This window comes from Pezoporus flaviventris, unplaced genomic scaffold, assembly GCF_033815535.1.
Source record: "Pezoporus flaviventris isolate CSIRO_AGI_PZ_B2104156 unplaced genomic scaffold, CSIRO_AGI_Pfla_v1 ptg000097l, whole genome shotgun sequence".
Lineage (NCBI taxonomy): Eukaryota > Metazoa > Chordata > Aves > Psittaciformes > Psittacidae > Pezoporus > Pezoporus flaviventris.
Window position 1 is genome coordinate 1,552,176 of NW_026892645.1, and position 15,108 is coordinate 1,567,283.

The window sequence follows — 15,108 nt, forward strand, 5'->3', positions numbered from 1 at the left end:
GGGGCAGTGAGAGCACTGATGTTGTAATGTGGCAGAAGGTGCTGGTAGGCAGTAAAGCTGGATGAAGCCCGCTTCCCAGAACCTGGGCACTAACACTCTTTGCTTATTTTCTCCGGCCCAGGGCAAAGCCCCCATGCTCACCCCTCTCTTTTCCTTGTACAGCATGAAAACACACTTGAATGCCTTCAGCAGCTTTCACAGGTACATTCCTTTATGTGTGGGTGCACACAGCAGCTGAGGATTTGGCCTTTCCAGCTTTGTGCATATTTATATATCCTGTGTCTCTGATGTCCTGAATTTCCTTTTCATTAATGCTCCTCAGCCTCGGAAGAGGCAAACAAAGAGGCAGAACTCATCCGCTTCCTTTAGATTTCAAGCTTGACTGAAAACGCTTCATTAAATAAATAATAAGGGACTTAAAATTCCCTTGTCCTCCACCTCATAGTTTGTTTGATGAGATGACACCATAGGGCCTGGCATTGGCCTGCTTGGTGGATAGGGATTTTTTAAGGCAGGGCCAGAGGGGACTGTCCTGACTTTGTGCTAATGTCACGTATGCTTTGTGTCTGAACAGCCAGCACCTCCTTTTCAGCAAAATCTCACTCTTCACCTCAGAGCACAATGACTGCTTGCACAGTGCCTGAGAAGCCTTTGAACTCAGCATGTTTCAAGCACAGACACCGGTGCATGTTGTAACAGCATCCTCATGCCAACCTCTTCCTCTGCCCTGGCATTGCTCTCTGAATACTGCCTGCTAAGGGGAGCCTGGCCCAGCTTGCCCTGGCACTGGCCCCAGTGTGGGAGCTCAGGGCTCAGCAGACACCCTCATCTTCCCCCTGGACTCCAAGCTGGCTGCTCTGTGTCTCAGTTTGTCTTTCCCGTAGCCATAAATTCCCTGAGACCCCAATGGGCCTAAAGGGAGAAGAGGAGCTGGCTGCACTCTCCAGGATGGATGATGTCTGATAACCAGCCAGGGGGACAAGAACAGCCTTGCTGTTATTAACTGCCTCTCACATGTGCCCCCGGCACTTCAGTGATGTCTACAGCAAGCTGGACATGCTCGAGCAGCGCATGGAATTCTGCTTCCTTGTGAGCTCTTGGTAAACTCCCATCCCTTCTCACTGCTTGGGGGCATATGCTCCCACTGCTCCTGCAGGAGAATGAAGCCTGCACAGTGCCTGCTTCAGGAGATCCCTTAAGACTTCAACCAAAGCCCTGTGAGGGTGAAGGGACCCAGAAATATGCTGGCTTTTTATGGGCTTGGAAGACTTTCATGGCAGTAACAGAGAGCTTTTCTTGGAGGCACTTTGCCAAAGCTTTGCTGCTCGGGCAAACACTCCAGAGCTCCCGGTCAGGATCAGCTCCTATTTACAATGGTGGCAGTGGGTTTGTTTAACAGCTTCAATTTCCAACAGTCAACAGACAAAAACCCAATTTCTCCTGCTGGAAGTGTGGGAAAACCTCCTGTTAGCATTAACTGGAATAAGAAGCAATCTTTTGTTATACTTGAAAGCCCGGGGGAAAAACACACATTTTCCCCTTTGAAGGGGCGTTATTTCCTTTTTAAGTCACAACTGTTGGCAATGCCATTAATGCCAAGCAAACGTGTTTGGGTTTGTTTTGAAACAGTTTGCCAATATTGACACTGTAATCGCGTTGTTTAGTCAGGCTTCTGTGAGTGTTTTTAAACACCCATAACTGACAGGGTTGATTCTGTTTAACTCAGAGCATGAGGAGGAGCAGGAGGAGCTGGAGAAGTGATTGTCCCCAGCCCCACCACAGGGTGCCAGCGGCTGCTGCGGCAGCAGCGGGTGCAGAGCCTCTCACGGTCCCCACGCATTTCCCTGTGACAGGAAGCACGTTCTGGTTAGAACCGAAGCTGTGCTCTAACCACATAAACCCGGGGCTCAACCCATTGATTCCTTCATCAGCAATGAAAGCACATCACCATCCACAGCTCTGCTCAGTGGCTATGGTAGATACACATTTTGTTTCCTACATTTCTTCCACTTGAAGATCAGACTGTTCTTGTTATTCTAATGAGCACAATATTATAGCAACTTTAAGCAGCATTTTCTAAAAGTTATTCTCTTTTTAGGACTGATAACAGGCACACAGCACACTCTCTGCACTATTAATGCTGACTTTTGAGCAAGTAACAGAGCACAAGGAAAGTTTCAAAGGCCTGAAAAGAGACTAATAGTGAAATGAAACAGCTTAGGAAAGTAACTGGGACGACCCAAGTAACTTTAGCCTCTTTGTTCAGTACTGATGCCATACTAATATGGGACACAGCCAAACGGGCCATGGAATGTCAATCCATTGCTCCAGAAAATTGCTCATCAAACAAGCAATCTTTCGAGGAGATTATGAATTCAGTTAATAAAGGTAATTCTGCTGACATAATAGATTCAGACTCCTACAAAGCAGTTGACTTAATCCTGCATGACATCCTGTTAAAAACAGCACTCAACAAAATCAATGTGGCCTATATTAAATGGATGGAAAATTTGGTAACATCATCTAAAAGTAATTATCTGATGGAGGAATTCCTAGTGTGTCCAAAAGGATTTACTCTTGCTGCATATTATCCAATGCTTTTATCAATGATCCGGAGAGTAAGTATAAGGACATTACTGGTGAAGTTTGTGTTAATGAAATCTAGAAGACTGTAACCTGGAAAACCACTCTTCTTGTTTTACTATTGATCACATTTAGCTACGGATACTTGGTATTTTTCCTGGCTTGGCAAACCCCAGCATCAGGCTGGGCATGGCAGTGGTGTTTCTAGTGCAGCACGTACCAGTATCGATCAGGCTGTGATTGACAACCTGCACCGCCTGGGGACAAAATGAATATTCACGTTTGTTCTGTTGTCTATTGGGATCAGATATTTGTGTCCTTGGCTGACGCAGCCTGAAGGCTGCCCTGGCCTCTTGGAAAAGAGCAGAGCCCTGATTCTGAGTGAGGTTTGTGAGAGGCAAAGCACAGTGTTAGCCTACAATGCCATCCCCTCAGTTTTCCTTGGAAAAGCAGAGGGAGTGAAGGTGGTGGTGCTCCTCCTCTGAGCAGTGTCTACCTCCCTGCTGCTGCTTTTGGCTTTCACTCGAGAGCTGCTGGATGGTGTTGTCATAGAAACATAAAAGGGGGATCTGGGAACCCTCCAGTTGGGGCTATGCACAAGGAGGAAACATTCCACCCCTATGTATCTCAGTCTCTACAAACTCAATGCCTTTCTGCCAGACAGCACAATTAACCAAGCCCACTGTGGTGGCAGTCCTTGCTCACAGTGGCCCAGCCTTTAAATAACCAGCATTTCCAGGTGTCTAGGATCTGTTCTTTCCCTCAGGTAGAGCAGCACAGCCACCAGCTTTGCTGCAAGCAAGCTGAAATCCTCAGGGGCTTCTCTACTTACATAAACTGGGATAGCTGTTTACTGGCACAGGGCCACACCACTTCACTTCACATCTGCGAAGGATTTAGCCCACAGACATACGCTGTGCTCATTCTCCACTGAGATGGCTATGCAGCCAGTGTCTGTTTTGCTTTGCACTCAGCTCCATATAGATTAATTTCAACAGTAATAAAGCAATATCTTTGCTGGCTGACACTGGGTTTTTACATTGTTATCCACAGAGACAGGGAAAAACCAACCTAGTCAAACAAGTTCCAGTCACAGTCGTAAATGATCTTGGGTTAACTGAGTGTGCCTTTGAGCGTCCCAGGGGATAGCAGCAATGGAACTCTGGCAAATCTGAGGGCAACCTGATTTGACAGAGCATAACAAGGCAGGACACAGTCTGTTGTGTTAGGTTACCCTGCTGCTTCTCCCTTTTGAATTGCCTGTTAGTGGTAAACCAAATGTAATCAAGGAGAAATCAGGTGAATTTAGCAGCAGAGGGTCAATGTCCCTAGGGACCGCTTTTAGGCAGTGGGATATATAAAGCTTTTCTGCTCTCATAACCTCTTACAATTGCCTGTACTGGTGTAGATCAGCTCTGCTACAAGACAGATGTGCATCTAGATGAGTTGTGTGGCCCATCTGCACACCCATCATTGCACTGGCCTACCCAAGAACTTCCACCCAGGTGATTAGATAAGCTCCTCATGATGCCATCTGCAGATGATGCAGGTTTGAGATTAACGGGCTGCAAATTGCTGAGTAGATAAAAAGAACTGAAAGGAAGCAGGAGGGCTTTTAAAAGCCACTGAAGGTCCAAAGGCAGCACTACAGAGAGGAAAAGAAGCAAACAAGGAGTGGAATGCTGGCAGCATCTGCTGTGTGGGTAGGACTTGATGGCAAAGGAAGAAGCAGCAGCAGAGGTAGGATGGGGGACCCAGTTCCTAGATTTTGATTGACTCTTTGGATTTTGAACATATAACTCTTTGTGAAGGAGGAGGCTGAGAACTTGCCACTCTTGAAAGCTGTTTGATGCTTTGTTGAAAGGTGGAAGCCGAACAAAGTAACAGTTGAGGGAAAAGCTGCAGAGCACGGTCGAACAAGCTTAAAGAGAGTACAGAGCTTTGAGTCTTTGCTGCCACGGACTCTATTCTCCAGTTCAAAAGGTTTTTTCCTTCTTATAATAAGTGTCACAAGTGGAGCCAGGCGTGTACTGACCTGCATATTTCCATCCAGTCACACTAAGCCCAGGACACGTGGTAAGTCAGGAAATTTTGAGCTTTGTTACTAGATATGACAACAAGGTGACTTGCTTAAACTCAGGCAGTTGTGTAGGAGCTGATGACCACCCTGGCCCCATGGAGTTAATGAAATGATTGAAAATAGTCGCTTTTTCCTCTGTTCTGGAAGAAAATGAAAATTCACTCAACAAAATGTGCATCTGGTTCAAACCATTCTTTGATGTCAGTGTTTTGGGCAGAAAGTTGTCATTGGTCCTGCCATTGAGCGACCATTTTGCAGAGAGTTGTGTGAGAGATCAGCAGCAGGAGAAGAAAGCCTGTGAAAGCTGCATGGTGCTGAGACACTGGCCTGTCCTTCCTTAGACATTGGATGGAAGCTCTTCCCTGTGAGGGTGCTGAGGCACTGGCACAGGGTGCCCAGAGAAGCTGTGGCTGCCCCATCCCTGGCAGTGCTCAAGGCCAGGTTGGACACGGGGGCTTGCAGCAACCTGCTCCCCATCTTTTTCATTTCACAGCACACACAGGCCATGCAGAGGGAAATGTGCCGGTTTACCTGCAAACCGTTGTTTTCAGTGGCCTCTTCCCAGCCCGCTGCTATAAATCCTCTCATGGTGCTGGAGAGCCCGTTTACTACGGCAGGTTTCCATGGCAACCTTGCAGGCAGGGTGCAGGCAGCCCCCCTCCTTCAGATTCACCTCTTGATAGGAAAGCCCCCAGTGGGCCATGCATAGCTGTTCCTATCCTAATGCACTTTCTCCCAGTAAGTGGATGTGTTTTAGCACATAAAGAGAACACTTGCCCTTTTCCAGACTTCATTTGGCATGCAACATGACAGTCAGATATTCTGGAGGTCTAGTTCTTTCCTGACACACATTTCTGTTGTTATTTTAGGACATCAATAGGAAAATGTAAGCTTAATATTTCCTTGTGGTTCTGGCTGTAATCACTGCAAAGGATGTGCATCTCCTACTGCAGCAAATCCCTCCATAGGCTTGGGGCAGCCTCCCACCTGCATTTGAGCTGTTCTCTGAGCAGCCCTCAGCACAGCTCAGTGACTGAGGGGATGACACAGAGCATGAGAGATGCATCTGCTTGTTCTAAACAATATGGGAAGAGCAGGAGCTGCTGGGATTAAAAATCAATACAAGAAATAAGATCAGTGGTAGCAGCAAAAACTGCAGCCAGAGTCTAACTCCTCCCTCTGCATCTCTGTTTTATGTTAATGTTATCTTACAACATTACCTGGGGATGAAGAAATTCATGTCTTATCTCAGGAGCTGTGGCAAGGCACAAGTGGGGGTAACACGTTTAGGTCAGCCTTATTATGCTGCTGATTTGAGAGATAAGAACCCTTAATTACTTCAATGTGCTGTGGTCAACCTGACACTCTTTGCAGGTTCAAATCAAAACCCCATTTATTAAATGTCTTTGTCTCTTGTTCTGTCACAGATCGCAGGGGTGCAGGATTGGGCGCTGGGCTCTCTGACTTCAGAGCAGTTCACTGTTTTTATCAGCTGCCTCTTCCCACCATATGCTTACTACAAAATTCCTGTCACATCCTGCTTGCAGTTGAAGTCTAGATTTGTGCTTTGATTGTTTGCTAACCGAGAATTGCTGTGAGAAGGGGTTTACAATGTGAATTGCTTAGTCAGACATGTAAAAATCCCCAACAAACAAGTACCATTTCCCTTCCTTTTAGCTGGATGAATTTCCCAAAAGCGAGGGAACTCGCAGCACCCTCACAAAGCAAAGCACCACAGCAAACCAGCGACAGAAAGGAAGGAGTGTGTCTGCCAGAGCTGCGAGTTATTGCCTACGAGATCCTTGGGGTATATGTGGTGGGTGTGAAAGCCCAGCTGTGTCATACACAGCTGCTTCCCAACACAGCCTGAGGAGGAATTTCTGGGCTTGGTTCACGTGCAGATGCACTTCCTGAATCCTGCCAGGCCCTGTGGGTTGTTGGTTTAAGTAAATAACCCCACCAGTGACAGCGCACAATAGCGGATGCTGAAGCCTCTGGGAGGTGAGTCTGCAGCCTGGACGATGTCAAACCAAATTCCAAACGGCCTTGCACAGGGTTGAGTAGTCACCAAACCCATTTGCCTTTGCTTTGCCATCCATGCTGGAGCTCGCCGAGTGCCACAGTGAGACAGGGCTGTGCACTTCTGGTCCCGCTTCATCCTTGTGCACATGAAGACAGCAGAAACTGCTGGCTGGGAAAAAGCAGAGACTCCTATCTGGACCATATGCATCCTGTGGGACAATCCCATCGGATCGGTTAGCAGCATCACTCTTGGCAGATTCTTGGCTGCAAGAAATTTTGTAATATCCTTTCCAGAAAAAGCATAAATGGGTTTGTAAAGCCCCCGCTGGGTATGCGATAGCCTGTAGTCTGGTTTGCTAAAAGGAGTAGGAGTAGTTTTGAGTACCTCTGTAGGAAAATCAGAATGTGAGGGCTGATGCATCATAAGTGCCATATGAGTGAAAACACAGGGCTAATTCTGTCTCAGTTCCCCGTGACAGGAGCTGTGGAGTCAGCAGGCCAGAACCATACATGACTGGCTCATTCTGCTCATACACATCTGAAACTCCCATCTGAATGGATTTGCCCCTGTCTGCCTTGGCTTCACACACTGCAGAAGTGGGATTTGGTCCAGTGATAGGTTTCTCTTCATCTCTGGGCAGATTTGTGGGCTGACACTCCAAGATGTGCAGCCTAACATGCTGGCAATCTGTCACGCTCCTGGCTCCTGTCAGCTCCAACAGCTTGCTGGGAAAACATGCTGCCAAAAGAGATGCCAGTGTGATCTGAGGGACTGGGGAAGCTCTGCCTGTCGGCACGTGCATCCCTGCTCTACTTGGCTCCTCTGTCAATTCATCCAGCCCTGGGCTTTCCTGGTGACTGTCACAGCTTCCCATCTTCCCAGATCTTCACTGGAAGTTGCCTTCCCACTGCTGAGCTCTCACATTAACTCTCTCTCCTCTCTCTGGTGGACCAGTTCACTTGGCACCGTGGCTGTCTGTGAAGCCCGAGGCTGTATTTAGGTCTCATCACTTGCACACCCTGAATAGCTGTGGCTCCCCTCTTGGACAAGCTCTGCATTCCTGGTACTGAAACCTCTAATCAGGCTGAAATGTTGGCTTGGAACAGCTTGAAACGGGAACTTTGTGACTCCAGTCTGGAGCTCAGGAATTCCCTGTTTGGTTGGGCTTGAAAAGCTGAACTGCTGGGGATATCTGACCTTTCTTAGATTAGTCTGAGTCTGCTGCTTCAAGAGAGCTTCTCTAGAGACCACAGGGATCCATGTACATGAGAGGATGTGGTGTCAGTGTCTTGCCTCACTAGCAGTACTTTCCAGTTATAATGAGCACTTACAATCCTGACATTGCTGCTTAAAGCAAATCTGCAGGATTATAAAGCACGAACAAACGATTGAGGACATAAACCAGAAAAAAGAGCCCAATTCAACATAAACCAAAATGCTGCTGAAACATCAGCCTCTGCTCTGCAATGCCGTGGGACCTGGAGGATACAGGGCCTCTTCCTAGGGTACTTGCTGGAATCCAACCCACAGCAGTATGAAGAACGAGAACGAAGAGGAGAGTGAATCACTGCTCTAGCAGGAGTTTTGCTGCTGGATCCCATTCCAGGCTCCGACCGAAGTGGCAATGGCCACTGGTTTGTCCCGGCAGGACCTGCTGGCCGGAGCCTCCCTGGGTTTCCGCTCCTGTTCGCGAGCTGAGCTTGCCCTCTGCTGTTTCCCGAGTGAACTGTTCCCTCCGGTTAAAACGGGGAGACAGGAGCAGGGAGACCTGAAGAACCGGAGGGGTTACCCCCAGCTTTCAAATACTGAAACGTCAAAATCGTGACACTTCAAAACCTGACCCCCACGGAGGGGAAAAGCCTCATCCGAGACTTCAGCGCATGCTTACTTCATGTTCTCAAGCTTTTCTTTTTCATCACAAAGACCAGAACCCCTTTTCATTTCCCCCTAAATAAAAGCCCCGTGCTCTCTGGAGACCAGGCATCCAGGTGTGACCGAGTGCTGCTGAGAGCAGGACCAAAGGCAGGATGCGCCCACACTGGGAGGTGTGAGAGGTGCCTTGGAACAAGAGGTGCTCTGCAGTGAGGACTCGGGTAGGTCTGGTTTCTCTCCTGCTCTGCACCGTACCCTCTCTCCATCCCCGAATCTCAGAGCTGCTTCCACCTGGGCCCCAGGCTGATCACGCTGCTCCTCTGCTGCCCTCTCCTTTGCAGCCAGCCAGCCCTATGGGCAGTCATGTCCAGGATGCCAGACGCCCTGGAGAGGACTCAAGGGCTTGTCAAGAGAGCTGCTGGCACCTTGCCGCATGTTTGCAAGCTGAGTTGGGTGCTCAGGCTCCTTTTGTTGCTGTTTGTTTTCTCCTCTGCTCATAACCTGTTGTTGCTCTCCCCCTGCGCAGAAGGGCTCAAACAAAGGTGTGGTGATGGTTGATGTTCTCCTGGGCTTGTGGGACTCCTCTGGACATCATCCTGCTCCTCCCAGCACTTACGGGCAGGGACTTGTCTTATATGAACTTTTGTGTTCCCAGCAGGTACCAGGGAGCTGGTGCCTGTGGATGGTTCAGTCCAAGGAAGGAGCAGTAAATGGGATGTTCAGTGCTCAGATCTTGCTCACACCTCCCTTTGGAAGTGGCTCCTGGGATTAGCCAGCGTAGAAAGACTGTAGCCCTCCCACGGATCATCTCTGAAGTGCTTCTCTATGTGACTTTGTATAGCTCTTCAGTGAAGACTTTGTTCCATGCATGGATAACACTTCAAAAGGTAAGTGTTAACCAGGCAGTAAGGATTTTTTTGACTCTCTGACCAGTCAGACATTGCCTCAAGGGAGTGCATTAGACTCCCGAGCTCCCAGGGCAGCTCTTCAAGTGCATTGAGCCAGAGCAGGACATTTACCAATGGGTCATATCCCTGTCTCTCCCCAGGTTCCATCACAAGGCTGAGAAATTAAATAACAACAGGTCACATTCACAAACACCACAGATGTGAATGGCGAAGGGGCTTTATGGGCAGGTGGCAATGGTAGATGAGAAAAAGTATACTTGTAGGCATAAAAGTGCCCTCAGCTGTCTTTCAAAGGCAGCAGTCACCAGTTCTTTTGCATGGTTATTTCAGACATGGGTATCAAGGAAGCAGAGTTCTAGCCCAGCTGAAAGATGGGGCACTGGTTTGCATCTGAGGAATCAGTTCCTCCAGGTGGTACACAGGCAATGAGCTGCCATTTTCCTGTGTGGTCATAGCAGAGATTTGGGTAACTTGATTTTAAACTGAGGATTTATCACTGTTGAAAGAATTTAGCACTTGGTTTAATCTGGATTTTTCAGACACAATGGAGCAACTATTTTGAAGTCTGGAGAGTGCTGGATGGTTTTGTAACAGTGTTTGTGGCTCTTACAGCAACACCAAAACTCCCCTTTTCACACTGCTTTCTACAGAAACTTGCTCTATGAAACTTCCTCAGCCTCAAATTATCAAGATTCAGTTACTACTCATTGTATGTAATAAGCTCCCATCAAGACCTTCTCTGTATCTGATGTGTTCCTTTGGTTTTTCTGTAAAAGACACAAGGGTTTTTACTCTCTCATGTTATCCTGTGTGTTGGGTGGTTTTAAGGTAACTACCAAATAGGACTAACCAGCTAATAGCAGTGAGGACTTTGCTGAATAAGCACTAACATAGCTCAAAGAGCATCAGCTCTGCCAGAACCAAGCACACATTGGAAACAAGCTGCATATAAAAGCAGTGCAGAGAGTTTTCAGGAGCAGTTCTGTATTTCAGCCACCAGCTCTATAATCGGCTCTGGCTTGGGCATGAGGGGAAATTGCCTATAGCAAAGACATGAGAGAATTGATGCTAAAACATGTCTTTGGTCTCTTGCTTCTGCAGATGTGGCCTTGGCTTGGAAGAGTCTCCAGGAAGCCAAATCAGTGGTATGTGTGCTTTGAGGAACACTTGCTGTCACTTTTATCAATCTCTGTCACCTGCCTGTGCATCACCTCCACAGAGGTTTCTTTCATGGGTGTAAACTTGCCATTCAGTTTGCTTTCTCAAGGAACACATGACCTCTTTGCTCATTTACTAAGTGACAAAAAGAGGGTAAGGGGAAGAGTAAGAAGTCTTGCCCAATTTCATAACACTCTTCCACATTAATGACAAGGACAGGTCAAGGTTTGCCTTGCTTGTGGTTGAAGCCCTGAGCAGAGCAATAGCTGACACTCCCTGAGCTGACACATCCTCTGAGCTCTCCTGTCCTCTTAGTAGGAAACATAATGTTTCTGTCAGGCCCAGCAGCTACAATCCTGACAGAGGACTTGCTTGGATGAATGCGCAATGGTACCCAGCTGCATGACACTGGTATCGTGCTGCTGGAGTTGCTGTTGGCTGGGATTACTTCCAGTTTAATGCTGGGTTTAACATCAGAGCAGTTCTGGTACAAAGCTGAGGCACGCATACCTGCAGAGTGTAAATAATGGAGATTATTTCACCTCTTCCCAGTGAATTGCATTCTTTCCAACGGTAGGAAATACCACAAGGAACATGCTCAGACATGCCAGTATTTACAGAGTCACTAGGAGCTGCAAAATTAATCAGAGCAGTAGCGTGTGCCAGCAAAGGGACCACAGAAATAAAACATATGTCTCCCTTCAAAAGAAAAATCTGTCTTTTCACAGCTACAAAAGATTGAAAACAAATTCTATCATCAGACATGGAGATGTGCCAAATCCCAGGCAGCCAGGAGAAAGCTTTGGCATGAAGAAAGCTTTGGTGAGTCCTGAGTTACAAGAAAACTGCTGGGACAGGGGGACTGCTTTGGTGCTGGAGGGAAGGGAAGGTGGCAAGAGATAGTGAAAGTCCCTCTTTACTGAGGGAAGAGTGTATTTTCATCAGCTTGCTAATATTCCCAGAGGAATATCACAATGCATGAGGGGTCCCCTTGCTGGAAAGAGCTCAGGCAAAGATGCAACATTAATACCCACCAGCTACAGCGAAGCAAAAGCTACTTGTGCTTGTCCTTAGGTTTTTTTCCTAGAGTTAACTGAAGTGATGTAAATACAGCACGTTTTGTTCACTGTCACAGGAAATACAAAATGTGTTTAAATTCATCTCTCTAAGAGACAAAGTGGGATAAGAAAAAAGCAGAAAACCAGATTCCAGAAGACTCTTAAAAACTAATGACAAGAATAGGCTTCACTTGTTATTTTTGCATTTCTGGGTATTTATTTGTGAGCTGGTTACTGACTGGGAACAGTTTAAACTGCCAGGCTTTGATAGGCATGGATGCTCTTCCTTCCAGAGCAACAGAGCTTTGTACCATGCCCATGGTACACTCACACGGCTCACTGCCTGGGCCCTGCTCTGGGTAACAAGGAGAGCAAGAGAAGTGTGTCGAGTACATCTGCCAGAAGCTTTGCTGGAGCCTGTGGTTTCACATGTTAATCTCTTTTCTTGCTCCCAAGAATCAGGGAAGGAAAGAGGAGCTGGATACTTGCCACAGGGTTTAAGTGACAAGGGCACAATGTGACCTGGTGGAACACACTTTAACACCCAGGGTGCCCAAGTAGCTGGGACACAGGATGCTAAAAGTAGCATGGGTTTCTGTGCAAGGTACTATGCTCCATGCTAGTAACCAACCCCTGGGTGTGACCTGCAGGACTGGGTGACATAGAGGCAGTGCGCACAGGGATTTCTATACCAGACCGAACTCTCGCTCTTCTCTCCCAGAACGGCAGTGCTGCAGGCTCTTTACCAAGTAGGAGTGAAATCGTACCCAAGTGTCCAAAGGGCCATTTGGTTGGGGAATAGTCCCCAGTGAAAACAGCCATTTTAATTTAATGGTTAAGGAATATTCTGGACATTTACATAATTTTGCTATGCTGCAGATGGCGAGAGGAACAAAGATGAAATGCCTTTGAATGAGAAAAGCAGTGAGATTCCTCCAGCCTACAGGTAAATAACCACCTCAGTGTCCAGCACCTAGGGGGTGAAGAGGTGAAGGCACCTAAAGGGATTTGAAATTCTGGGATGCAGGACTTCAGGAAAAGTTTAGCACCTTCCTATTTATTAGAAAAAAGGAAAAGTCTCCAAACAATGTCCCCTTGGCAATGCTGGCCAATGAGCCAGAGGAACAAGCCCATTGACATCAGTCCTCTGGATTAGTCTATCTGCCAGGGCCTGCAATAACTTATCAAACCACAGTTTGCTTTGTGCTTTCCCAGTGTTAGCTCTTTGCCAAACTGCTGGCAACTGGTAAAATGCTGATCCTGTGGAGACACTGAGATCACCACCGAAACATGCTGTAGAAGCTCAGCTGCCATTCATATCGGCAGTGTATTGATCAATTTAATAATACACCCTATGTATTCAGTCTTGGTTTTCTCTTTTCCTAAGAAAGGGAAGCTGTGTTGCTCTCTGGCCTGCTCAATCACAGATCTGTTTCCTTGAGAGCCCTTCTGTGAGCTCTGGCCCATCCAGCATGACCCCCAGGGAGGACTCAAGCTCAGCACCTTGCAGCTCTGCTGGGGAGGAGGATGTGAATGCTGAAGGCGCAGCTGGGACATGGTCTTCTGCAAAGAGCTTGTTCAGACCAAGAAGGGACCATTTCAGGGAGCAGGCAGATTCAGGAGGTCACACAGTACAAAAGAAAACATCTCCCTGCTCTCTGTGCCATCCACCTCAGTGCCCTGCAAGGAGCAGTCCGTGCTCAGCTGTCCAACATGGCAGCTGGAGCAATGTCCTGCTTCCTGCATGCCACCCTCCATCAGGCAGCAAGCCCAGTGCTGAGAAGCTGGAAGACTTGTGGAAAAAATCACCCCAGAACAAGTTAGAGCAACTCAAGAAGAGAATCCAGGAGCAGAAGCAAAAGCAGGAAGCAGCATTGCAGGAGAAGTGCCTGGTTTTTGCCCATGCTGAAGAGCCACTGCAAAAAAGAGGCCTGAAGAGAAAGGTGTGCCAAGTGATGTCTGCTCCTCCTGCTCCAGCTCCCAGAGGTCAGTAGCAGTGTGGCACCTATGGAGAAAGGCTGAAGCTGTGGATTACCCAACAGTGCTTTGGCATAGCTGAATAACTGAGCCCACAGCTCCCACCCCACACTTTGGTGTATGCTGGGCAGCAACATGCTCACATGATAAATGCATTTACTCCTGCAGCCCCTGGGGGAGCTGTGAACCACCCTGCTCTATAGCTATGAACTTGGTTCCTGGATTTGCTTCTCCACTGGATTTACTCCCCCAAATGCACAAATTTACACATCTCTTTCCACAAAATAGGAAAGAATTTGTTGCAAATCTATATTCTATATCAAGCATGAAATACCAAAGAGCAGCACAGTAGTGTGGAGAGGCATCACAGGTATTTAAAGCAGGAATTGTGTAGTTCAGAGGCTTAGAGTGGATTTAACAGTTCATTCAGTGGAAATTGTGTGGATCTGAAAGCAAATATTATTAGACTTCCTCATCCTGCTTTGCTGCTAAGTTTGGGCCTGAAGGAGCATCCATCTACAGCTGTCACTTCAGTTTAGAGTTATTTAAGGTCTGAGATTGCTGGGAGTAACATGCAGACTCGATAGCAAGGGCTGTCCTGTCAGCAGGGGATTACTGCGGGTGTATTAGACTAGAGAGGACATGCTGCAAAGCTGTGCATAACAAATCTTGTTGCTGTAATAGCATTAGTGTTAATTCATTTGGGCATTATGATCCCTGTCACACAGCACCAGCTTCTGCAGGCATTTCCCTTAGATTTGCTCTAAGTCACCTTTACAGTGGTGTCTGGAGGTATTTGGTGGGTCTGTGGCAGTGCAGGTCTGTGCTGCCATCTCCCCCTTTCAGCTGACCCAGGCAGTGCTTTCTGTCACCAGTGTGCAGTTAGCCCCCCCCCCCCGGCCCTAATGCCCAGCAGCCAAAGCTGCAATCCCCACTGAGCCTCTTTCCAACATACCCTTGGGGAAGGCTGCTTTGGTCTGGGTTTAACCAGGGTCACTTTACATAACTGAGTTAGGGAAGTACCAGGCAAACAATGCCACTTGCAGAGCAGAGGCAGCCTCTGAGGCTGCACAGTAACAGCTCCGGATGCTCGGTTCAGACACAGTTCAGTTTGTGTGACTGCACCAGGAAAAGTGTGTCGCAGCTGCTTTGCCAGGTACTTCCCAGGTCTGGCCTGGGAAACCTGCTCCTGCTCTTCACACATACAGGAGCTTGGTGCTATCAGATACTGGCATTTGCACTGCTCCTGGTAGCCTAACACGTCTCAAATATCTGTTTGTCCAGGTTTAGTGCTGGGAACTTGGGGTTTGCTCTCTCCTTATCTGATGAAGAGCACAGAATACCAGGCAGGGAAGAATTTGCCATCCCTGGACGAGGGAGGCATTATAAAAAAGCCCCCCAGATCCAGGCTGGCAATGCTGCATCCTAACAGTTTGTTACCTGCACCTT

At 47.7% G+C, this 15,108-nt stretch overlaps 1 protein-coding gene across 3 annotated transcripts in view; it reads left to right on the plus strand.

Annotated features, from left to right (window-relative positions):
* Window positions 1-8,381: 8,381 nt before the first annotated feature.
* The window catches only part of CCDC187 (coiled-coil domain containing 187), a 40,193-nt gene continuing 33,466 nt past the window's right edge, over window positions 8,382-15,108 (plus strand). The window contains exons 1-6 of one of the 3 annotated variants that reach the window (XM_061477113.1): window positions 8,382-8,779; window positions 9,214-9,445; window positions 10,568-10,611; window positions 11,353-11,446; window positions 13,070-13,305; window positions 13,444-13,668. In XM_061477113.1, the coding sequence (XP_061333097.1) occupies window positions 13,155-13,305; window positions 13,444-13,668 (376 nt within the window). In that variant the 5' untranslated portion in view covers window positions 8,382-8,779; window positions 9,214-9,445; window positions 10,568-10,611; window positions 11,353-11,446; window positions 13,070-13,154. Of the gene's footprint in view, window positions 8,780-9,189; window positions 9,446-10,567; window positions 10,612-11,211; window positions 11,447-13,069; window positions 13,669-15,108 lie in introns of those variants that run through there. The other 2 variants (XM_061477111.1, XM_061477112.1) reach the window with 2 other exon arrangements.